Raw genomic sequence first — 27,136 nt, 5'->3', positions numbered from 1 at the left:
ACTAGTACAACTACGCGGAATTACCCTTCACCACCTTTCGTCGAGTCACCACATATGAACATACATTTACATTTCTAAACAAACACATGTTAACATGTCACCACAATCTTATTAAATAACATTTACATCACAATTTAGACTCATATAAAATACTACATCACATACAAACAAGAAAACAAGAATGTAAGCTACCCCATCTCTTACTCTTTACTTCTTCTACTGTAAAACTCAACCTTTAAAATTTTCTCACTTCATTCTTGACTTCCCACCGTTTCTACTAAAACTTTTCTCCTAAATCTTGTCCTTCCATATTTATAAGCCTAATACCTCTAAGAAAAATATGTTATTTTATTATCACTTATTATTATTATCTAACAATAACACAACAATATATAAGAATATCTCATAATAACTAACCATATATAAGGATATCTTTTAATTTGTAATAGTATAACAATATCTAAGAATATTAATTAATGCCTAACAATATCTAATAATTTTTTTTCTAGTTGAACAATTTTCATTGTTGATGCTTTAAAGGAATCAATTTTTCTAGCCAAAAAATTGATATATGAAAATTAGAGTTGTCAAAATGGGTAATTCGGCTCGACCCGACCCAACTCACCACGAGTTGGTCACTTAGTGAGCCAACCCAACCCGACTCACTTATTAGCGAGCTGAAAAAATTCGAACCCGGCCCGACCCACCACAGGTTGATGGGTTAAACGGGTTGACTCACTAGCTCATCTAATTATAAGTTTTTTGTAAAATAAAAAAATTACATTTTTTTAATTCAAATCTACATAAACGTCACACTAAAATGATATTAAACTCCAAAGACAATTCAACATAAAAATAAAAGTATCATACAATCCAAGCGTAATCCAAAAATCCAAGTGTAATCCAAAAACATGTACAAAAGGCGAACAAATAAGTTTTTAATATTGATAATTTTTGTACCACTTGTTCATTTATAATATTAGAGTCTTGAATAGATAAATCTATAATATTTCTCTCTCTTGAAATATCTTCTTCTTTATCACCATCTACAATATAATAAAAAAAATACTAACTAATAATATTAAAACATCAAATAATAAATAATTAAATTAAATTAGGTGGGTTGGTGAGCTGGGTTCTAAGTGAGCTTGGTTGAAAACTAAACCACATAAAAAAATTATATTTTTTCCAAACTCAACCCGGCTCAAACACGTGGTGAGCCGGGTTGGCCCGCGGGTTACAACCTATTTTGATAACACTAATGAAAATAAAGTTATTTCTACAAAATAACACGTAAAACAGTTCGTAATTAAAAATGGTTGACTTCAAGATGATAAAGATGTGTTGAAGCTAGATTTCACCACTTTGTTCCTCTCTAGTAAAGACATAATTAATCATGTCCTGAGAGTTCTCTTTAAATGTAACTCTAAGTCCATTCTTGACACTTAGAACCTAAGATCATTAGACTTTAGTATGATTCTTCAATGACACTATAACTAGTTAGAGCCTTAGATATATTCTTAGATTTAAAAGCAGGAGGAAAATTAGTTGGACCACAACTTGAAACCAGTTCTCACTCAATTCTAGTGAAATAAGAAGAGTGATTAGTTCATTCAACAACAAACACAAACTAATTCAGAAACATGTAATAAAAGCATACTTTGATAAATAAAACAATACTAATAAAAGAGAATTTAAAAGGGTTACATATTCACTTCAACACTTTAGGAGATTTAGCTTCTCATAATAAATGGAAAGAATGCAATACAAAGAATAGTCATCATCTTCTAAACCTCTAATAATATTCTTTAAAGTATAAAGAAAAGTTTGCCTAATAGAATAAGTCAAATTGAAGTGATTTTATATATATTTAACACAATCAAAACAATATAAATGCCAAAATGATTTTAAAATTAACTTATATAAACACTTATCAACACACTTAACATTAGACTTTGTTGAAGTTAATATAAAATTTTGCTTACAAAATTTCATAAAGAGTTTATCTTTAATAATTATATATATATATATATATATATATATATATATAAATGATAAGTCTGTATTTTAATAATTAATTTAAAAATTATATTGAGTATGGTTTGTGTTTGAATATATTGGATATTTTTTAAATAGTTTTTCTCTCTATTTTAGCATTCATATTTATATATATTAAAAACAACTATATTTATTTCGATATTATAAAGCAAAAAGTTATAAGTTTTTAAGAAAAACATGATTAAAACTTAGAAGGACACAAATGTTAATATTCAAACATGTTATCGTTTCTTTATGAAGATGAAAAGGGTGCATGGGGCAAGAAAATGGTTGATAATAAAAAATTAATATATGTTGCCAATTTTTAACTTTTTCTTAAAAGTCCCCCAATCAAAGAGATGATTGATATGGTCACATCAACGTGGCTACATTTTTATTGCGAAAATTTATTAAAAGGTCAATTATGGAGATATTTGGGATTTTTTTTAATAACCATGTGAAAACATGAGCTTTGCTCGCCCTCTCTGCTGACTCTACAAAATGCAATTCCTTGTGAGAGAAGTTTGATATTAAAGAAAAAATTATTTCTTTAATATATGTTCCACAAAATACTTCAATAAAATTTAGTTAATTTTTCTTAAAATTATTTTTAATAAATTAAATATTTTAGTTTAATTTTTTTATTAATTATTTCTCCATAAATTTTTTCACATCTCATTTCCAAATATATATGTTGGTCTTGTCAATAAATGTTTTTTTTATTAAAATTAGTTTGATTGTATTTTTAGTTTTTATATTTATAATAAATTATTATATATTTTTGCTATGTATTTTTAATTTTTTTGTGTTTGTCATATTTTGAAAAGAGAGTTGATAATTAGTGTTTACTTCATTCAAAGATAATGAACTAATATTTACTAATATAATCATAACCTCTTTTTATATGTTTATTATTCTATTTCATAGACAAAATAAAGAATAACCCGTTCACATTAATATAACCAAAGAATCGCATTTAATTTTTTAAAAAAATGTAACAAGCACATTAAGTAAAATGTAAATTAAAAAAATATTAAATCACTGTGTAACATCCAAAAATGCTATTAAGCCAATTAAAGTTATAACCTGTTATTATGATAATAAGAAAATGTGGTGAACTATGTATAATTTGTGCATTGAAGTATCTGATTTCACAAACAAAAAATGTTGTTGGAAAAAGGGTGTAAATGGATTGGGTAACATTTTGAAGACTTTTTAATAATAATAAAGAAGACTGGTCAGCAAGTTCTTATCTAGTTGAATATTTTTTTATTCAATTCTCCAATATTTCCAATCAAAATAAAAATAATTTTTTAATTAAATTGTTTAAGTAGTTTAGATGTTTTTATGATTAACTTTCTCATTATAATTCTTATAGAGTACATTTGCAATTTATCTAATGTAATAAAAGATTAAGATATAGTTTAATATATATGTTATTTCTGTTCATTTTTTAAATCTTAATTTGATGCTTATAGTATGTATAGAATTTGAAAAGCAGTTAATATACGGTAATGATAAGTGTTTTCATTTATTACATATATATATATATATATATATATATATTATATATATATATATATATATATTATATATATATATATATATATATATTATATATATATATATATTATATATATATATATATATTCTTATTACCGAAATTTGGAGCGTAGCTTTTAAAACAAGTGGTGAAGGTGGTTGGATTAGAAAATTCGGACAGTATGTTCCTAAAGATTGAAAAGTGAAAGAAAATTTACTTATAAAAAACTCTTAAGTTAACAAAAGAGTTGAATCTTTGTGGGTGAAATAGTAAGTATGAGTTTTAATCTGTATTTCATGACGAGTGGTTGTGTGTTCAATTATCGGGAAAGAGATGGTTAAGGAAAACCTTTGTTTTATTTTGTATTTTTTGATATAAGGACAAATTGGTTTTTATCCTTTATTTAGTTGGTGTATAAATTAAATAAAGGGGATGTAAGAAGTAAAATCATACAAATTAAAGTAAATTAAATATAAAAAGAAAGGTTGAAGGTGGAATAAAGGAAAAAGAGATATTTAGTTAGATTTAGTTCTTAAAATATATTATTATAAGTGAGAGAATGTTAGAGACAAGGTTTGGGGTGATTATAAATTCTAAGATATAGGAAAAGTGGGGCATTTATGTAGAAACCCTACAACAAAGAGAGAAACATAGAGAAAGAGGGAGAATAGTGACATTTTTAGGAGAGAAGAGAAAGAGTGCAACAAACCTTAATGCATGGAAAGATTTGTGGTGTTTTTGGAATATAGATAAAGCCCTAAGATTGACCAATGTATAGGGAAACTTACCTTGTTTGTTGTATGCTATGTATGTTTGATTATCTTGAATGGTAATCATTGTTTTGATGCATGTGTACATTATTATGGTTATGATTATTTGTTGTTATTGTTGGGTAAAGGTTTGTGTATGCATGATGATAAGGTTTATATGATGTTTGTGTTGGGTTTTTCCCTATGAAAGTATGTATGTTTTCTTTGGGTTATTCCATGATAAATGTTAAGGAAAAGCAAAGTTATGATGCTTGAGGTTTTTACCATGCAAATATATGTTATAAAGATGGTATGGTAATCATATTTAGAATATTGGGTTATTTGGGTTGTAATCTGCATAATAATGGGTTTTGGATGATTCAAGTGATGCAATGTATGTATTAAGGTATGCTCATAAGGGTATGTGAGACTTGAAAGCATGCATGATGTATTAAGTATGTTCTTTCGTGATCTAGGATTGATGTATGTGTGTTTTGAACACTTGAACTTTGTCCAGGATATGTTTTGATTCGACAATAATCGATTATAACTAGTTATACTTGATTATTATAATCGATTATGTACGCATTGGATTGAGCTTTGTTTTGGGAATACTCGATTATCTGGGATGATAATCGATTATCCTTTCATATGTGATGAATCTGGAAATTTGATGTGCTAGGGCCATTGGAATAATCGATTATCTTAAGTGATAATCAATTATCAAAGTATATTTTTTAGTAATTGTGAACTTCGTGGGAATACTCGATTATCACTTATGATAATCGATTATCTCAGTGCATTTTTGTTAAAAATGACGAATTTGGTGAAGAATGGACGTGGACCAAGCTTGAGGAGCTATAGAACGTGATGATAATCAGAGAATGAGATTAGTGGTTATGTTTAAGGTTAGTTATGACTTGTGTTTGAGATTTAAGCATGAGTGAGTGTTGGGGTGTACCTGAGTGTGTGGTTGATGAGCATAAGGGGGGATAATCTCTTTGGCAAATAATTGTGGAAAAGAGATGATGTTCGATTATTGAACCTTCCTTATATGGTGTAGTTAGCATAGATGTTGTTGAGAGGATAAACTACATGCCTATGTTTATGATGTTCGTGATAACATCGAGGATCGAGGATTGAGGCTTAAGGAGCAGTAATCGGATATGAATGATTTGTTATGTTTAGAAAATTAGAATCCTAATGTTATTACTTCTATGTATGAGGTGTTTGATTATTGTTGATATAGTGGGTATGTATGTATCTTGTTTTATGATTGTTGTATCGGTAGCTTACTCCATACGTGTTTGTGTTGTGTGTTTATGAATGAAATATCGATGATGATCGTATAATGCGTTATACGTGAATAAATGATATTGTAGATATTCCAGAAGCATGATCGATTCGTGAGATAATTGAAGAAAAGATTTGGGTTTTCTTTATAGTTCTTTTAATTGAACTTTTGATACAATGTAATGTGGAGTATTTTTATTTCCTTGGTCCTTTTAATTAATTTGAAAAGATGTAATCAAACATTGCTTTTGGAACTAATACAATTTGATTCAGTTATGCATGTTTAATTATTGAGGTTTTTGAAAAATACGTTTTTACGCTATAAGAAGGTTTTAAAATTATTGGGTTTTGTAAGAACTCGTGTCAATCGAAATTTTGGGGTGTTACAAGTCTCACTACTTGGCATATTTGGCTCGGGTATGTACATTAGTCTCGAAACTTTGATTTTGCTTTAGGGCTGCTCGTGATCGTCCATGTGGTCGAACTTTGTCCACTTGTAGGGTTTGTAGGTGGATTGACCATTTGGCTGAGCTCATATATCTTTTTAATCATTCAAGTTCGTTTGTATGTGGGTTGACCATTCGGTCAAGCTCTTATATCGTTTGGTCATTCACCTGAGCTTGTTTGTAAATTGATCATTCGACCGGGTTTGCTTGTAAATTGATCATTCGACAAAGCTTTGTTATAAGCTATTCATTTGATCTGACTTCCTTATAAATTGATCATTCGGTTAGGCTTGCTTGTAAATTGGTCATTGCCTCGAGATAGTCCAAAATCCACTATGAAAGAAATAGACATTCCATCTTCTGTTGTTGACTTTAAGCAAACTTTATAGTAAATTGTCGGCTTAGGCAAGTTCAATTAGGCATTGTCCACTTTAAATGACTTTTGTTGGGTGTTGTGGATTTGCGTAAATCCTTGGTGTTCATTTTTGGCCAAATTGATTGTGGCTTTTAACTTGCTTGTCTTCGTGTTTATTGTCCTCTCTTGAACTTGCTTATTGTAGAAGGAAGTGAAAGTGACTGAGGTGAAGACTGGTTGGTCAGGCTGGCCTGTGTTCGTAGATTGACCAAAAACTAATTAGGAAAAACTTGGAGGTGTGTTAACTAAAATGGATCGAGGAAAGAGGTGAAGATCGAGATAAGCAATTTGACTTGTGTACGGTGGTGGTCGACTAAAAACTTGACAATTATGTCACAACGTTACATGTTATATCTTTTCATTTTTTTTAATTTTAATTTGATGCTTATAGCGTGAAACATGTGCATGTATAAAATTTGAAAAGCAGTTAGGTGTAAAAATACGATAAATGTTTCCATTTATTATATATATTCTTATTCTTACCGAAATTTGGAGTGTGGTAGAAGGTGATTGGATTGTAAATCTGGACGTATGTTCCTAAAGTTTGAATAGTGAAAGACAAATCCACCTATAAAAGACATATCCACCTTTAAATAGGGAATATTATTGTTAGAGGCATGCTATTAAAATTCATTTAATGATTATTTAAAGGATATAGTAAAACTATCGATATTTTAGTAATTGACCCTTATTGGGTTACGCCACTTGGCATATTTGAGGCTGGGTATGTACATTAGTCCCTCTAGTCTCGAAACTTTGATTTAGTCTTAGGGCTGCTTGTGAGTATCCTTGTGGTTGAGCTCTACCAACTTGTAGGGTTTGTAGGTGGATGGACCATTTGGTCAAACTCATATATCGTTTTAATATTTCGGGTTCGTTTGTAGGTGGGTTGGCCATTCGGTCTAGTTCTTATATCATTTGGTCATTTGTTGAGCTTGCTTGTAAATTGGCCATTCGGTTGAGCTTGCTCTTAAACTGATCATTCAATTGGGTTTGATTGTAAATTGATCATTCGGGTAGGCATGCTTGTAAACCATTCATTCGGTCGAACTTGCTTGTAAATTGATTATTCAACCATACTTGCTTGTAAATTGGCATTGGCATGAGATATTCGGTATAAGCATTGACATAAAGTATTTGGCCATCCTTTAGTAATTGGGAGCCTCAACTTCTTCCTTAGGTGGCTTGGTATAAGCTCACCTTACATCTTGCACAACCCCATGATTAAGCTTGGGAAACTTAGTCGCCTTGTTGTCCTTTTGATTGTAGGATGTGAAATGACTATACAAAAATCTCCTCGGTGATGATATCTGCAATGATTATCATATAGCCTTTACGCAATATAGCAATATTGCCTTTTCAAAAGGTTATCCCAGACATATTTGAATTAGGAAGGATGTTGGCAAACTCAAATAAACACCCAAATTTGAGTGATGGTCTTCATATTTCCTTGTTCAACCTTTGAGGCTGGCCACTCTTTCCTAGCTCAAGTGTACACCAAGGCAGACAAAGCAATCATGTTATGGGCTCTAACAGTGGTGAGTAGTAAAACATACAACAAAAACTAAATATATATTTGATACATACATATATATATATATATATATATTATAGTTTATAGAGAAATCAAACTAATTATAACATTGATATTATTAACACAAATTTTTGATAACGATGCCAAAACCTTGTTCATGCTCTAATGCAATCAATTTTCCTACAAGTATACTAGGTAGTTTGTAGTACAACAAGTATCTTATAAAACAAGGTTTGGCTTGTAAGACAAACGTGTAAAACATATTTGCTATAATAAAAAGTTGAATAAGGACATGTTGTTAGATTTCACCACATTTTCCCTCTCTTGTACCAAACTAGTTATTATTTATAAAGACTTAATTATTCATGTCTTGGGAGTACTCTTAAATGTAACTTTAAGTATATTCCTGACACCTATAGCCTAATATTATCAAACTTGAGTATAATAACTCAATGACTGCTTGAATGAATCACTCAGTGACTGCTTGAATGGATCACTTGCATTAAGATCAGGACTCTATAATTAGCTAGAGCGTTAAATCTATTCTTAGCGTCTAAATATAAAAGGAGAATCACTTGGATCACAAGTCGGAACCAATTCCCACTTAATCCCAAGCTAGTGAAATAAGATGAGTGATTCGTTCATCTAACAACAAGCATAAACCAATTTAAAAACATGTAAACAAAAACATAATTTAATAAATAAAATAGTACCAATACAAGATAGTTTAAAATGGTTACATCTTGAGCCCAACACAAGAGGGGCTTAACTCCTCATAATGAATGCAAACATTACAATGCTTTGAATAATCATGCTCTCTTATGCTCTCTAAGATTATTCAATAAGTGTAGAGAAAAGTATTTATAAAAGCTCTCTAAAAAGCATCTAAAATGACACTTCAAAAGTCTGTCTAAAACAGGGGTATAACTCTATTTTTATTAACTGTCCAGGGTTGTGCTCAACATGAACTTGTTGCTCAACAGTAGAGGTTTCCTTCTTATATGGTCTACTTTTCTGGCTCAACTTCATGTTCTGATGCTCAACTCCTGAAATAACTTTTTTAAGGAGAAGTTTTCATGGCTCAGCCTCAAGTGTGGTGCTTGAGGTTTCCTCTTCAAGGGGGTTTGCTCTCTGTGGCTCAACCACAATTCTACCGCTTAGTACACTAGTCACACTTTGCCCAAAATTGTTTGAATTTCATTCAATTTCTCTTATTTTCCAGTTTGACTCTCCTATGGTGCTAGAAACGGTAAAAAAAAAACTAAATTGAGGTAAATTTAGCATAAACTTAACACAATCAGAATAAGATAAGTGTCAAATTCATCTCAAGATTAACTCAAATTAAACATTTATCAATTACTTAACTTGTTTTCTTCAAACCTATTGCATACTTATCTTTGAAAGAACGAGTCTTATTGAAACCATATATCAAAATAAGATTTTAATACATGGTTATCTAATGCTTCAAGTGTCTATTGTTAGTTTATTTATAATTTATGATGAATGTTTACATGTTCATTTATTATTGTGTTTAAGACTTGAACTTTTAATTTTTCTTTTTGTTTTGTGCATGTTTTACACTAGGTAGCACTCATTAGACCAAAAAAAGTTGTATTTGTTTTTTATTAGAAAAACTTAGGTGTTAATGACCAAACTAAAAAAATGAAAACTTGGATCTTATAAAGTTTGCCTTCTCTTTACCTTAACATAATCATCCTAAAAAATCCACGAACCCCCTTTTTGAAAACGAAGTTAAATGTGATTCTCTCTTACACTTGTTACAAATGATTCTTAGACATGTTTTGTAAGCTTCTACATATATTCTTATCACATTGATTTTAAAATATCATTAGCATCCAATGAAAATTCCTTCAATGAATGCTTTTTTTTACCATGAATAAGGAAGAAAACACCAATTTGTAGTAAAAATCACTTAAAAAGTCAATCTACGAATTAATAAGCAATGGGGGTGTAAGATGTTGTATACACTATTGCAATTGTGCGTCTACTACAATGAAGAAAAATGTATCTATACATCAATAACCACTATAAAGACACATAGGAGAAACAAAATGCAACACTACCAATATATAGTTTAACATTATTAAAAACAAAATTCAAACTTATTTTCATAAAGTGTTAATATAAAGAGTAATGATTCTTTGAGAAATTAAGTGTGTACGTTACTCTAATATAAATTATTAATTTTATGTAAACAAATTAAATAATTATTTGAAATTTTAAGCTGATAAAAATAATAGAAGGTTACTTAAACGCATATTTAAGTAAAAATATGTAATAAGGAAGAAAAATATCGCAACCACTGGGAGGGAGATGAAGAACTGGTGGTGGAAGTTACAGCAACGCAACGCGATATCCACATTGCGCATTGCTTAACGCATTTTATGACCTTCCAATTCGGATTCTTTCTCTTCTCTGTGCTCTGAACTTCAACCGCCGTTGTTTCATGGACTCTCTTTCTCTCTCTCTCACTCACCGCAACAAAACGATATGGGTCTCAGTTTAAACGCCAACAGACTCAGATATTGCGTTCCTCTTCATACCCCTCATTCCTTCACCAATTCACCTGTTTCTCTTTCTCCATCTTCTGGTTACTTCTCTTCTTTCCTTTTACATCATCATCTTCATCTTATTCTTGTATGATTATGTATTTCTTATTTATGTATTGTTGCCCCAGTGTGTTTATCACAAACAATCTATAAACTAAGAAATTAGAATTTGTGTGTTCATTCAATCTATTGATTTTTACAGTAATCATTTTAAAATTTGGATCAAGGATTAGAACTGTATTGTTGATTATTACTATAATTATCTTGAAGTTTAGATCAACCATTAATTCTGATTACCGAGAATTTACGGAATCGTGATTGTGAATTTTTATTGTAATTGTTTTAAAATTCATCGTAAAGATTATGTCCGAATGAACAGAAATTGAAACTCAGAAAGACTTAACAACCGTGAAGGTAGTAAAATCATATTTTTTTTTTATAAAGTGTAATGTTATTAACATGCTACTTACTTTAGTATTATGTTTCTAATTCGTTTCTGTTTTAAAATTTGGGTGAAATATGGCGCAGCTGGAGTCAAGGAGAATTGTTTCAACTTCACGAAGTTGTCTTTGCCGTCGACTTTTTATGAGGAAGCAGAAACTTTGCAGAAAGATTTTGGAAGGGTTTATGCATTTTCGGCATTGGATACCTTGGAAAATGATTCATTAGGAAGAGAAGAAACTGGGGTACGACATAATAATTCTTTATGATGATTTTCTTATTTGACCGTAACAATTATATTGGGATTTATGGTGTATGTGTTCTTGATTTGAGTTGTAGTATTTGATAACTCAACTCACTTTAAATTAGTGGTGATTGTATCCTTACTTTTTCACTTTAGAAGTGTCGAATCCATTATATTGATGGCCAACATATAGGTCTTATGAGATGCTAATTTCCCAGGTAAACAAAGGGAAGATGTCAGTGAGTAGTGTACATGAAATATTTGATAATACCCAAATGCCTTTTGGAGAGGTATCTACTGTCTCAAAGAAGTTTGAGTCATTCACGCCACAGCATTTCCATTTATTAATGAAGAACCTTGATGTTTTAGAAGAGACTTTTGCCGATTCTGAAGCATCAAGGTTGGAAAAGGATATTAGATTGCAACTAGAGAAGCTTGGTGCTCTCGAGTTATTCAATGTTTGTCTATCAAGATCACTTGGAAGCTCACTTGTGTCAGACTATACTGATAAAGTACCTAACAAGGGCAAAGTTGTTGTCCCGTCTAGCAAGAAAAAGGAAAATAAAACTAGAAGAAAGAGAGAAATTGATGTCACAGCAGTTTCGACACAGTCATTGACTTTAAAAGCTAATCAGGAAGATCTATTAGGATTCTCAGTTTCAGTTGTGAAAAGAGCAACAAATAGTAAAAGTAAAAGAGTGATGGTTGCTAAAAGGGAGGCAGAGATGGCAAAAGGTGTAAAGGTTAGTGTATGATCTAAGAAATAGAGAGATTCTGTTCCGTGATTGTAAAGTACATAAATACTGAAATTCTTTACTAATCTAGGTGCTAGCTGAGTTAGAGAAAATTAGGACAGCTATAGAAGATGATACCAAGCGCGTAGTGACCTTGAATCACTGGGCCGAAGCATCTGGAGTTGATGAGAAGGTGCTACAGCAGCTATTGCATCATGGTTATTATTGTCGGGATGAGCTCATACGGAGTTCTCGTTCCTTAGTTCTATTCCTTGCCAGAAAATACAGGGGTATGGGAATAGCTTTGGATGACTTACTTCAGGTTTGTTCCAAATGTCATTATGCATGATTATATATATAATTTGCCATTTGTTATTGACGAGGACATGTTTCTATTTGTCTTTTATCTATTTGTGTGCAGTTGTAAATTACATCTCAAGAACCCAACTTACCTGGATAAGAGCCAATATTTATTGAGCCAACAATGAACAATTTCTGAGTTAAAATTGAACCAAATAATTCAAGATATATGCATGTGTATTCTGTGGGTGAGGAAGGGGGAGGGGAATGGATATTGAATTGATTGTATCAGTTCATTGAAATAAAGGACATGCATAGAGGCTTAGCATAAATTACACTTTTCCCTTCTTGATGATTACATCTGTACTTATTCCACTGCACCAACAATTTATCACCTCTAATTTTGAAGACAATTATTACATGTGATCTTTTATTATATTCTCCTTTAGTGCTAAAGCACTCTGATCTTAAATTCTTATCACTGTGCATTGAATGATATAGACCCAAAATATCTCATACTAGGAAGGAAGTGGGGGGAAACCAATTTCTTAAATACTCCATCAAACATCCCATACTAGGACATAGACCTAAAACATCATAGGATTTAAGTCCTCTCCACCCGAAAGGTCATTCTACTACACATGATGAATCTAATGATTCTTTTTTCCTGTTAGTTTTATCACTTAGAATCAAAGTCTCATGCTTTTCTTTATTGTTTTGTGATTTTTTGTTGGAGATCTAAAACAAATATACAATATATAAATGGAGGCAAACCTATCTTATAAGTCAATTTTGTAGAGTTGAATTAAGTTTAAAGTCTATTTCTTAATATGGTATCAAAATCAAGTTAAAAACTTATTCTAATGAAATTTGTTGTTTTGTTGGGTCTATTGTGCCATAGTTATCAAAACACCCATAAATACCTAGTCTCAAGTTTAAGATGTATATATACCTTATTGTGAAGGAGGATGTTAGAGATCTCACGTCAACTAGAGATAAGGTGAATTTACAATATTTCAGTGGATATAAACCTCATCTTATAAGATGGTTTTGTAGGGTGGAGTTAGACTTAACATTCATCTCTTCGTAATTTCTTATTGATTTTGTAAATATAAGATAACAAAAGGACAATTGAAATTTGCATGGTGCTTCCATCATTGATATTTTGATCAATTTTTTTGTGACGTTGACTGAAGTGGAAATATAGAATTAAAATGTTACAATTGAGGCCTACATGAATCCTATTTAGATTCGATTTTCATTGACGCAAGCGTTTTCGTCACATTTCATAGGCAGGATATGTAGGTGTTCTCCAAGGAGCTGAGAGATTTGACAGTACAAGGGGTTACAAATTCTCAACCTATGTGCAGTACTGGATAAGGAAATCAATTTTAAGAGTGGTGGAACGATATTCTCGAGGAGTCATAATTCCTGTATGTTCTTCTTTTGCTTACGAGATTGTTTCTTAGCACCAGTTTCTTCCCAGACAACCTAAATTTTGATCCTGTGTTCTTTTAATCATCATTATTCTTTTTAGTGGTCAATAAACAGGGCAATAAAGCAAATCCAGAAAGCTCGAAAAGTCTTGAAAAGTACACACAAGAAATGCCCAGATGATTGGGAAATTGCAAAGATGACAGGTCTTTCACTAGATAAAATCAAATCAGCCAGCAATTGTCTGAGAATAGTTGCTTCAATTGATCAGAAGGTGGGGCATTGCCTTAGTATAGAATATAATGTAAGACTACGATCTCCCTGTCTTTGCCTCTCTTACCTGCAACCTGTCTGTTTTTATTGTGTTATGATCTGAGTGGTGGTATTTTGTTTTTAATCATCATTGGCTTGCCTTTAGGAAAAGGAAAGAAAATGGAAGATAAATTACCTTCCTAGCAAATTTACATCAATTAACTAATACTGAAAACATGCTCTCTTGTGTGCTTTCAATGTTCATGAGAACTACATTTTTGTCCATATTATCAATTTTACTTTTGCTTACGGGATTTTGTTGATCATGCATGTTGGTATGTTCATGTTTTGAGCATGCTTTCCCTAAGTCAAGGTTGAACTGCTGCTACCGCTATTTGAGATATGTATTTTCTAGTCACCAATCTTACCTCACTTGTATAACTCAATCAATTTTTTGTTTTGTTTTTTTATACCCATCGAGAGTGATAAAGCATACAACATTCTTATTTGGGTAAGTGGGTTCAAAGTTTCCATCACTGTTTTTCACTTAATCTGCAACCAGTAATAAGATTTGGAAGCTTTAACCAGTGCAGGAATACTAAATTTTGAAGAACAATTATGTTGTAATCTTATGTCAAGTATAAACTGTTTTGTGGATTAATGCTATAGGAACTTCTGCCCGATACAACAATCGAGAGCCCTGAAAATGCTGTCCTGAAGCAACATATGAAAAAAGACGTACATGATCTCCTGAAAGGCTTGAACTCAAGGGAAAGGCAGGTATTAACCCTACGCTTTGGCCTTATTGATAACCAGCCCAAGTCTCTGCAGGATATAGGGACCCTTTTCAAAGTTAGCAAAGAGAGGATAAGAAAAATAGAGAAAATCGCTCTTACAAAGTTAAGAGATGAGGCCACCACCTCAGACTTGCATTATTATTTGGATCTGTAGTACAAATATATACATATATATATTATCTTTAGGTTCTGGTAAGCTTAAATAGTATCTTGGTTTCATCTGGCAATAAAGGATGTGTACAAACTTTTGGTCCTGAATTGGTTGGATGAGATATGTATAAAGTTTGGCGCCCTCTTGACCTTGTGTTTCTCAACATTTCACCACAGAAAGGTGTCGACAATATAGAGAAAAGCTACGTCAAGTTAATGATCTCTTTTGTGGTTATCCTTCAAATCATGTGATAATGCTTATATGCTTGATCTTGATTTGGCCTTGAGAATGAATTACAGAATATTTTTGTTGGTCTATTATGTATATTCAAAATGCCTGTCATACAATGGTATATTTGTAAAAAGTATTACATTTTTCTTTTCATATTTACCATCTATTTAATCTATGCTCACTTAATTCCACTTCAAAATATGTCTGATGAATGGATGGGATAGATTCAATAGTTTTCTTTTACAAAGTTCATTGCATATCAAAATTATTCTTAATGAAGGTTATAAGTAGGAAAAAAAAATGTGATTAAAGTATATTACATTAATACTTCATGGTATTCTTGAATTACATTTATAGTCATTTTTAAAGTGACCTCCCTAATAAAGGAATGTGGTAACTGGAGCTGCAGGGGAACACTGAAAAAAAAAGTTAAGGAATTGTAGGAAAATAAAATTAGAAAGATCAATAAGAAAGAAAATACTGATTTGTTAAACTAAATTCTTGAATTTGGGAGTTTATTTCAAGAAACGTATTAACATCTTGCAATGTTGATTACAGAGATGATTATTTATAATTAATTAATATACTATTTATATTATTAAAATATTTCTCTTATCCTAAAATAATTATAACATTAATTTAAACAATCATTAATGTGTTTTATTATTTTATGATTAAATTGGGCATCATTATTATATAAGATAAATGTTAATATTTCGTTTTCATGTATATTTAGATAGATAAGGATGAATATCTCCTTTGTAAAAGATAATAGTTCGTGGTAAAAAAATATAGTATTTATGTAATGATAATATTTAAATTTCCATTATTTTACAATTCCTACATGGTGAAGAAAAATGACAGAGGTACATATCCAAACCAATTCATTAATATATTTATCTATATATTTTGTTTATTGTTTTTATTACATTAAATTTTGTATATACTTTTATTTAAAGTAATATTGAAATAACAAGTTTGCACAACTCTATCAAATTTTATAATTAAAAAATCAAATCTAATTAACTCATTATCTATTTTTAAACATTATTATAACCTTTTAATCACAAAATAAAGTTTGATTTTAATAGTTCTAAACTACTTCAAATTATTATCACTATTATTATTTTTAAATTGAAAATATTTAAAAATATGAAAAAGATTAAAGTGTGAGCTACTTGAGATAATATCTTTAATACATGTGAACTTTAGTGTCGTCACAATTGTTTGGTTGGAAAATGATAGCATATCCTTTAACTATGGTCAAATATCTATAAGAAGAGTTAAAGTCATTCAGAAGTTGGTTTAAACTCTACTTTTTGGATCACCTTTGGAGTCATCATGGAGCATAGTTTTAAGTAATATAGGTTTCTTTAGATCATGTATTTTTGCCAAATATTGTAGGTTTCTTTAGACCATGTATTTTGGCCAAATAGGTCGGTTTGTTTAAAACTTGTGTTAAGGCCTAATTAGTATATGATTTTTCCTTAAGCTAGACATTCAAACCATGTGGAAAGTATGTGTCATGTGTCATGCTTCTATTGGAGAAGATTTAACTTTAGTAATGGCCACATGACACTCTAGGAATGGAAAACATTGTGCTTTATGAGTGGCCACATGTCTTTCCCTCATTGGAGAGGATTTGTGGACATTTGTCCACTCCTTAGAGGACCACTTTTTTTGTCTAATGAGTGCAAGGGAGGGAGATCACGCTTTTAGGATTTTTGTTAGGAGACACCCTTGCCTATATATAGAGGTGTTTCCTCTCTTGTAGTCATATTTGATGTTGAGTAAAGTTATGTTGCCCACTTTTGGTCATACTACTCATCTTAAGATCAAGACTAGAGCAACTCATGAGGTCCCTCTAATCACCTTCCTCTAGAATTGACCTAACCTCTCTTAAATCATCACTAAACACCACCTCCATCATCTATAAACATCATAAAACTGTGAGCTTAGCTCCCTTGTCCATCAAATCTTTTTTGCACCATATCATCTTTCACCCACATCCATGGCTTTTCTTCTAGTTTTGACCCAACCTGGCTATGAGGATATCCATCATTTGATATCAAGAGCTTAGGTTCTTCAAGAGAAAAGTCTTTTGGTCCTTTATCTATCATTTTATTTCTGTGTTGTCCTTGTGTTTTCGTAACCTTGTCTTGTTGTAGCTGTCTTGAAATGATTCAAATCAACCTCCCTTACTCTACAGTTAACGTTGAAGATTTTCAAAATTAAAGTGCATCTAGCTTAAAGATCCAAAAAATACGTATGTGTATTCAAATGAAAGCCCTTTGAGTTTAGTTTCCAACAAAAAGAAGTCACATAATTAGGAGTTCTATGGATAAAGTTATGGCTAAACCAGTCAGCAAAAGTCAGAGTTGCCAAAATGTTGTCATCAGTGTTTTTTAGATTTTGTTTTGGTAGTTTTGACTACTGCTTTGTGCCTTTTAAATGCTCCTAAATGTGTTGGATATCCTGTTCTTAGTTTTTTTAGTCTTTATTCATCTTTTAGTTTGGTCATTTTGATTTTTAATCCATCAAGTTGTCTAGTCCTTTGTATGTCATTACTTCTTAGTTTAACTTTGAAAAATCACAAAAATATATGTGTTCAAGTGTGTTTTTCGAAAACTGAACCATATTTGTCAAAGTTAAGTGTAAGAGAAAAGTGTGTATAATATAATATAATACCCAAATCAAAAGAGAGAAAAAGGTGTGAAGGTAACATATCTTCCCAGCTTTTGGTACTCCCTTAATTCTTCCTTTAGTAGTTGTCATTGACAAAGCCCCTTTTACGCGAGAACTTATTCTCTTCTATACTTTCTTTCTCTCTTTCTATGTTTCTATGTCTCTATTGTTTCTACGTGTGTCTCTCTCTTTTTCTGTTCCCTTTTTTCTATGATAGGGTGCGTATTTATATATACATATTGCAATATTATGATAATCTTAATTACCTTAATTGTGAACTAATTGACAATGAAAAAATAGAGAAGGAAATGGTCTTGGTTGCAATATATTTTAAAAAAAATCAAATTAAATAGTATCTAAGACATTGATTATAATTATTTTCAGAAACTTTGTCAATTTTTAAGATCATATCTTTCTCTCTTTTTTTTTAAAAAAAAGAAAATGTCGCAACAAATTATACCAAGATATTATTTTGGGTTAAATATGTTTTTAGTCCCTAAAGTATTGACCGTTTTTGGTTTTCGTCCCTCTTCCAAAGTAAGGTACAATTTGGTCCTCAATCTTTAAAAAACGTTCGTTTTAGTTGAAAAAACGAACGTTTTGAGAACTAAAACGAGTACTAAAAACAAAATTTTGAGGACTAAAACGAACGTTTTTCTAAAGAATGAGGATCAAATTGTACCTTACTTTGGAAGAGGGACGAAAACCAGAAACGACCAATAATTTAGGGACTAAAAACATATTTAACCCTATTATTTTTAATTATCATTAGGAATATTATTTATAATTATTGGCATGATATTGATTCAAATTATTATCATATTAGAAAATATTTCAAAAATATTTTCTAGTTATGTATCTTGTGAGGGGTATGAAAAGCGAAGAGGGGATGGAGATATGTATAAAACTCTTGGGCTCTTGGTCTAAATTAAAGTTTGAAAATTATATATACATTTTTTTATGAAATTTTTTTATGTTTTTATTTTTATTGACTTATCCGGATGAAGTTGAGTGTTGACCTCCACCAAAGGAGACCAATTATGCCCTTATGTTGCTTCCTAAGGTGGTCTAGGTGGTTGTTGATTAAAGTCAACCACAAAAGGTGTCACCTATAGGTCAACTTAGGAAGTTGACTTATGTTGACCAAAATCTTATACTATTTAACCCATGATACAACATCCAAAAAAGAAATCCTATAATACTTGATGCAAAAATCAAGATCCAAATTATTCCTACTCTACTAGATGTGGTTCAAGATTTTATCTCTTCTTCAATATTCTTGATCATGCTTATTGTGATTGGTCATTAGACTAGGAGTTTTTCATCATGTTATTTCATTAAATTTGAGATCAAAATAATTATAAAACATAAAATATATTATTCTCTTGTTACCGTTCCAGTGATTTTGTGAATTTTTACTATCTTAACTATTATCACGATTTTAATTATCTTGTGAGCTAAATTAACTGTTACATAAACCGTTGTTTATTATTCTTAATTACATTCTTAAGTTTGATTACATATATGTAGGTTGATACTTCATTGATGCATTGTTAAACTACCTTTTTCACACAATCTTTCATCAATATATTTTGCTTTATCATGTACGGAAATGCATAGATATAAAGTGTGTAAATAAAACGGTGTATGAACATCGTTATCCGAAAGAATATTGAATTCCATCAACCTTAGACCTTTCCTATGTTGAAAATATTTGTAAATTCTTCTCCATTATTGAGAGTTCAAGTTCTTGTAAGGTTCTAAGAAGAATCACATCAATGGGTAATCGATCGAGTTACGTACATGATTTTGCAAATGTGGTTCACCTAACAAAACTTAACCAACTTACACACGTCACCGTTTATGTCTAATAATTTGTCTAAAGCTATGATTTTGTGTCGCACTTTTTACTTTTGAAAAATTCTAAACTTTTTATTTTTTTAGATCTTTGTGACACCTGATAAAAAAATATTTTAAGTGATTCATTCTAAAAATAATAAGAATTTCTTTGTAGAATTTTGTTGAAAGTCCAATTTAAAAGAAAAAACAACAGCGATTCCTCTTAAAATTGTCGTTAAAATTTTAGAGAAGCCTTTCATAATGTACTATCTCTTTGCAATTCCTTTCTTGTGATTCATTTCTTCTATTATCGTTGTTTTCATTTGATATAATATTCTAACATTTGTCACCGTTATTACTGGCACAATTGTTGTCGCATTTTTCAACCTATCATACTGCTTCTCATTCACATTTTGGACATCTATGTCTAAAACCTCTCTTATTATGAAATTTAGAATCGTCCCACTACCTCATTTAAATCAGTGTTTGTACCGCCACTTCAATGTAACAGTTAGAGAAGCTTTAGACAATTTATGTAAATAATAATTGTTAAAAGCTCCACAAACAATGAGTTTTAACCATCATTTATTAGATAGGTCTTTTGACCACATTTTTACTAATATAAATATTCGTCAGTAATAAAATTATGCATTTCCAACATGTTTTACAGAAGAATCCATTACCAATATAGATATCATGAAAAGGTCTTTCACATGTTCCTTCAAACCATTTTAGTTTTCACTTCAATTCTTCACGCCTTCTTCGAGCCTAGCCAATACAACCCCTCCCTTATGTTAGAAGGATCCCCTGTTCACTTTAATGGATTTGAGGGAGAGTGATTGGATAAATTTGAGAGGATTTGAAGTTAAATTTTTTGTTGTTTATTTGAGTGGATTTTGAAAATAAGGGAGAGTGAATTTTGAAGTAAAATTTGTAAGAATTAGTGTATAATTTGATTGATATGATACATTAAAAAAATTTACTTCTAAATCCACTCTCATTTACCTCCAAAATCCATTCAAATAAACAATAAAAAATTTATTTTCAAATCCTCTCAAATTCTTTCAATCACTCTTTCTCAAATCCATTCAAGTGAACAAGAACTTAAATGTTCCTAACATTATTGTTTCTGATTATGAATGACAAATGAGCTTTCTCATTGGTATTGTTTGAGATGGTTCCGATTTTGACAAAAAAAACATCTATTAAATATAAGTATGAATAATAGCCAATTTGAAAAATTAGATATTAGAATAAGAATAAATATATATATACATATTCATCGTGTCACTATTTTCATACCCAAGAACCTTTCGTCTTCGTCTTCATTCTCGTACTTATCTTCATTTTAAATTACTAAAACATCTTTGATTTGTTACATAATCTAAAAAAATATATTAGCATTTTTATCTTTATTTCATAACTTATTTCTAAGACACACGTTCAATCATTTTTATATTTTATATAATTATTTGACCTTTATATATTTTTTATTTGATATTTATATAATTATAATTTCTTTTTTCTATTTGATATCAGAAAACTGCATGTTTTATGTTTTAACATTTAATACTTGATAATATCACGATTTATTTGGTGTGATTTTTCACATTTTGTAAAAAAATTATTTAATTGGTATTTGTAATAATACAAAGGTGGATACCAGTGTGGTACTACGATTATACACGTTTCTGGATGAATTAGGGTGATACAAAAATTTCAAAGTTGTTAAATATGAGGATGAATTGTCGTTCCTATGTCTAACGTATCCCCACTGCACTAGTTGTCTATGTTGCACAATTAGGCATAGGTTGTCTTACCATAGCCATACAAGGTTACCTTGGTGTTGCCTTAACACAATTCATTCCTTGAATTAATGTGTAATTTTAAACTATTAATCTGTTAATATAAATACCCAGTTATAAAATACCTCTTAAAAATAATTTTTGTTTATCTTGTTTATTCTGCATCTCATCACCGTTATAAATTCCACTTTCGCTGTCTCGCTAACACGTACTCTTATTTTTAATAGCATGTAAATATTAAGCATCTGTTATTTTTAATCCCGACTACAAATTATTTTAAAAAAAGTACATAAAAAAAGGTTGAGGAGAAACCTTCTGAACCAATTTCATGCAAACTATAATAATAATTCCAGCAGTTCGATAATTAGGTATCTCTGATCATGCATAATTTTAACATGTGATTCCCATAAAAGTTTTCGCACTAAAATATATTAACATAATATATAGAAGGCAAAAACCAAGTCGTTCAACACATGTTTGGTACGAAACATGGGATCCATTTGGAATACTAATCATATTAAGAGGCTAATTATTTAAAAAATAATAATCATATTCTACGTGATAAAAATGTTTTTACGTATTTTTTTTAGGAATTTTTCGTTTTAGCATAAAGTATAAGTGTGCGTCATCTCAGTCTGAATTGTCGACAACGCAACCAACACAGAATTAATGCTAAACTATAATCAAAGATTAAGCATACAACACAGCTTAAATCACACTTGAACCTTACTTAGTAGCATGAATACACCCACTAAGAAATAGTATATCAAAATTAGCATCTAAAAACACTACCAGGAGGTCTATATATATATATATATATATATATATATATATATATATATATATATATATAGTTATCAATCTATAGAGCAATTGAAAAAGGTAATTATCTTGGGACAAACACAAGTCTTGTGCAAAGTAGTTTTACCTGAACGTGAACGAGACATAAAACACTTAAAAAAACATAATCATTTTGATGATATCCAACTACAGTTTCAGTACTAGAATGTTTTTTATAAATGTATGAAACTTATAAAGAGTCCGAATTCAGTAGGAAGGCCAGTAACTGTCAAGATCCATGCAGTGGTCCATGCCCATGAACCTATTGCCATGAGAATTTGCATTGGTCATGTCTGCACCATAGTCTACACTGTGAGCAGCAAGAGCAGCAGCAGGTGTCACCATGTTGGAACTGAAATCATGATTCATTTGGGCCACTGTGTGAGCAGAAAGTGGCTGTGGTGGTGCCATCATTGGCCTCAGAAGGGGCTGTGTTTGTGCGGTGGCAGCCATGGAAACTGTTGCTCTGAACTCTGAAGGGTTCATCATGTAGTTTCTTGATCCATAAAGGAAATTGAAATGAGCAGAAGGGTCACCCAGATGCATCATTGGAGGTGGCACAACGCTAGGGCTAACTTCCACACCATAAGGGTTCACTGTTCTGCTGTGGTTTGAATTTGAGGGGAACTTTTTTGCACCACCACTCTTCCGGAACACCCGGCAAACCACCCATTCATCTTGCTGTATGTCAGACTTTGTGTCATAAATACTAGACAAATCGTATGATATTTGATAATCCATATTATAAATTTATATTAGATAAATTTATTTAGAGACACAAATATGTTGTTAAAAATTTACTTCTTAATGAGTTTGATTGGAGTCTTTTCTAACGAGATTTATGTAGGTTTTCTGTTTCACCCGTTGTAGGGCCACTATCAGACCTGAAGGGAATGTGTTGGAAGTTCCACATTGATTAGAGATAAGGCCAAATTATAATATATAAGTGAGTACATACCTCACCATACAAGCCAGTTTTGTGAAGTTGAATTAGGTTTAAAACCCACTTCTTAACATGTAATCTATCCCAACTTCTGTGTTTCATATTGTGCTCCATAAAATACTTAACACGTAATTATAAAATATTTATTTGCATAAGATCTTATGCAACTAGTTACTTGTATTATATGAAAATTGTTAGTTACATAACAGTTAATACATAACCATCAAAAGGATGAAATAAATAAATAGGAAAAATAATTTGGATCATGGAGATATACTACGAAGTAAAATATATAGCAATAACAATTTTGTAGATTAGGAATATCCATTAACAGAAAAAAAAAATTAACTTCAAATGTTCTAATTTTAGACGTGGAAATGTGAACAAATCATTATTACCCATTGAAAATGTATTGAATAGTGATTGAAAAAAAAATATATACTATCAATAACGGAATTGGTGAACAAAAAATTATTTGTGATTTAGTAATCAAAATAGTGGTTAAATTTTTAGTTACAAAAAATTAGTCACTAAGTACATGTTGGAGGGTATATATTACTCTTCGATTTCAAATTGGTTATTGAAGGAGGCACAGTAAGTACATATAATTTATACATTCTAGATTAATTTACATATAAAAAATTTTCTCATACACATATATACATATAATTATAGAAAAATCTAACTACTTTTAGTTTATTTAATAATATTATTTCTCAAATAATTATCTGTGGTTGTATTTCAAAAGTATTTTTCTAATTAACTAGTAAAATTAAAATATTTTCTTAGGTAATTTAATATTGAGTATCTTAGTCATAAATAAGTTTAGGTGCAATACCTTAGTGATTTTGAAGGTGGATTTTGAATGAATGCGATATTCATGCATGACCCAGTTGGTTTTCTCTCCTCTGGGAGCCCTACCTTTGTAGAAAACCAAAGTCTTCTTCATACCGACCAACTCCGATGTAACACTGTTCAAGATCTCTTTGTCTTTTCCAGTGGTTTTCCAGTACCCTGTGTTCGTTGCTCTGTTTGTTCTCACACCTGTTGGATATTTACGATCCCTTAGGTTGAAGAAGTACCATTCTTTTTGTCCCATTTTCGCCTTTCCTGTCAAAATATTCACCATAAAAATAAATAGAAAAAATTAGTATGAAACACGATGAATTGATGGAACAAGTAGATCACTTGCCTGTGAAAAGGGTATGTAGTTATTGTATATCATAGAGAAACCCTAGATGGCGTTGACTATTTTCAGAACAACATGGATGCAAATTAGATCAAATATGTGTAATAAGTACTAAAATTTATGAACAAAATGAAGCAATATAAATAGTTTCCATACGGATCTATGATTTCTTGATACATAGATGAGTGTGCAAAGGAAAAAGGAAGTGCAAAGTGAGGTACATGTATGAGATAAAGTATTGATGAATCTTATAATGAACGAAAAAACATGGTTTTGTGAAAGATATATAACTGTACCAGGAAGATCCCATGGCTCACATTTGTTGAGATCTACAACAGCTATTGCTTTTGCTGTAAAATCAGAATCTGAAATCTTGTTTGTGAGATAGTAACAAATTAGTTCTTCATCTGTGGGGTGAAACCGAAAACCAGGTGGTAGGGTTTCTTCCTTCTTCTTCTCATGACTGCCTTCTTCCATTTCAACAACAATTTCCTTGTCTTTCTGTAGCACACCAAAAGTGTCATGATGAACAAATTGATTTAGTTACCACCTCGGAATTTTTGTGAACAAAAAGGTTAAAGAAATATTAGACTATAGAGAGACTCTGATTTGTATATAAAAATCTCAGAAACAAAGGAATCAATAATTGAGAAACCAAGTTTAGGATGTTGTATAATGAATGACTCGGTTGTTGCTTACTTGCATGGAGAGAAAAACTTTTCTTGGATTCAGGTTTTGATGTTCACAAGAAACACTGACTTGAGGGTTACTACAAGGGTTTTCTAATTGTAAAAGGAGATGATGAAGATGGTGAAGCTTTCTAAGGAGTAATCACCATGCATGAGAAAAGTTAAAGAATTTTGAGTATGAAGTCATTGAAGAAAAAAAGGGACAAGTGTGTTTGTCAAGATTTCACCAAACGTGGGTTTTTTACCGTCTAGTTGCATTGAACAGCTGGGAATTCCACGAAAGATACCTAGACTTGGACTAAAGTCACTCTCTTGACCTTGTCGTCGTATGTTGTTTTTAATGAACAAATGCTATGCAATGTTTTGAAAATGAGGAAAAAGTTTATGAAAACCAACTAAGAATATTTCTTGCATGATGAAATTTATTCATGTCACGTTTGTTAAGTTATATAACATACTAATTATACAAATTATAGAAGTGAAATAAATAAATAAATAAAATAAAACATCCGACAATATATTCGGAAATAAAGATATAGATAAACGAAAATTTCATCCAAATAACATTGGTCACCTTCTTTTACCCAATAGCTCACTGTACAATTTATTTATTCAGATAACACATTTTTCTTAATGTTTATCAAATTCCAAAATTGGTTGTACGTTTAATATACCATAAAAACTATTTTGTTTCCAACCAATGTGTTGTAGTAGGTTAGCCATATGAATATACTGAGTAAACTCATCGTGTACATCTAGTGGCAACTAAATAAATCAGACTCTGAATAGTTGTTTAAATAAAGTTTCTTCAACACCTTATTCCCTTGTATTTTTTGACAACTGAGTTTTTGGCACCATGGGATTCTTCACGGCATTGTTGTCTTGCAATCCAAAATGGGATAATACTTCTTGTGCATATCTTTTTTGAAAAACAAAGATTCCAATCCAATATTAAATCATCAACATATCAACATATAAACTAATAATTAAGATTTTACCTCCACCGGTAAAAAAAAACATTTAAACTCGCACAATAGGTATATAAGTTTAAGAGAAACCGAAGCCTATATGAACGCGATGACATTTTTGTAGTTTTGTCGAACTTATCTGTCTTGGTTCAAGGGGAACTGAGGCATATACGCCATATTATCTCGGTTAAAATATCCACCAAGCCAGTATGTCCTGTACTAAACTGACAGGTCTGATTATTAAACGTTCCATTTATTTTTGTTCGAACCCTACAGCTTCGGTTCATTCAGAACCGGTGTGAAAAGGCTTTTCTGCCTCGGGTTCTAGTAGAATCGAAGCGTATAGGCATTTCAGAACATTTTTTTAGGCATATAGGCATCAATTGCCTTGTTAACGGAGGCATATAGTAGTCTACTGCCTCAGGTAATGATAGAACCGAGGTAGTATCGCTTTAAATAAGGTTAACAAATTTACCCTACTTTTTGTGTTTTTCTTCCTCGTACTTTTGCGTCTTCCTAGCGCAACCTTCTCTGCAGTGGCGAAGCTTTTTTCTCGTTGGTGGTCCAAGGATCGTCGCGTGTTGGTGCCTCTTCCTCCATTGCTCTCGTGGTGGCACATGGGTCGTTCATCTTCTTCTTTTTCTTTTCCGTTTTAGGTTCGTCTTTGGCAAGAGATGGAAGGCTCTCTTATTCCCTTCTTTCTTTTCAGGTTCAGACGTGGCTTCACGTAGGGAGGGGCGGGCGGCGCGACTTCGTCTTCGCGGCGTGACGATCCCTGTTTGTAAAGGTGGCAGCAACGACGTCTCGCGATTTAGGGTTTCGATTTGGGGCTTTTACGGGATTGGCAACACTATGGCAGGCGCGACTCAAGAATGATCTCACACTAGTACAAAACGAAGTTAAGAACGCGGGTCATATATCTCGGTTTTCAGAAAATCGAAGCATATATTAAGACGGTGGCATTTTTGCAATTTTAAGGAACTTATACGCCTCGGTTGTAAAAGAAC

At 31.1% G+C, this 27,136-nt stretch overlaps 2 protein-coding genes across 2 annotated transcripts; one reads left to right on the top strand and one right to left on the bottom strand.

Annotated features, from left to right (window-relative positions):
• Nucleotides 1–10,330: 10,330 nt before the first annotated feature.
• SIGC (RNApolymerase sigma-subunit C) lies at nt 10,331–15,324 on the top strand. The gene is made up of 7 exons (XM_047295162.2): nt 10,331–10,628; nt 11,116–11,273; nt 11,491–12,015; nt 12,098–12,328; nt 13,599–13,739; nt 13,844–14,044; nt 14,662–15,324. Exons 1-7 carry the CDS (start codon nt 10,529–10,531, stop codon nt 14,941–14,943), a joined length of 1,638 nt encoding a protein of 545 aa, XP_047151118.1. The 5' UTR covers nt 10,331–10,528; the 3' UTR covers nt 14,944–15,324.
• A 7,190-nt stretch (nt 15,325–22,514) lies between these two features.
• LOC124823064 (NAC domain-containing protein 92-like) lies at nt 22,515–24,956 on the bottom strand. The gene is made up of 3 exons (XM_047295197.2): nt 24,769–24,956; nt 24,122–24,393; nt 22,515–23,021 (listed from the first exon to the last, which is right to left on the bottom strand). The coding sequence occupies exons 1-3, from the start codon at nt 24,947–24,949 to the stop codon at nt 22,548–22,550; spliced, it is 927 nt and encodes a 308-aa protein (XP_047151153.2). The 5' UTR covers nt 24,950–24,956; the 3' UTR covers nt 22,515–22,547.
• Nucleotides 24,957–27,136: the final 2,180 nt, after the last annotated feature.

The sequence above is a fragment of the Vigna umbellata genome, chromosome 1 (genome assembly GCF_029865625.1).
Source record: "Vigna umbellata cultivar VRB3 chromosome 1, Vumbellata_1.0, whole genome shotgun sequence".
Lineage (NCBI taxonomy): Eukaryota > Viridiplantae > Streptophyta > Magnoliopsida > Fabales > Fabaceae > Vigna > Vigna umbellata.
The sequence above is the reverse complement of the archived record's forward strand: the minus strand, read 5'-3'. Positions and strand labels throughout refer to the sequence as shown.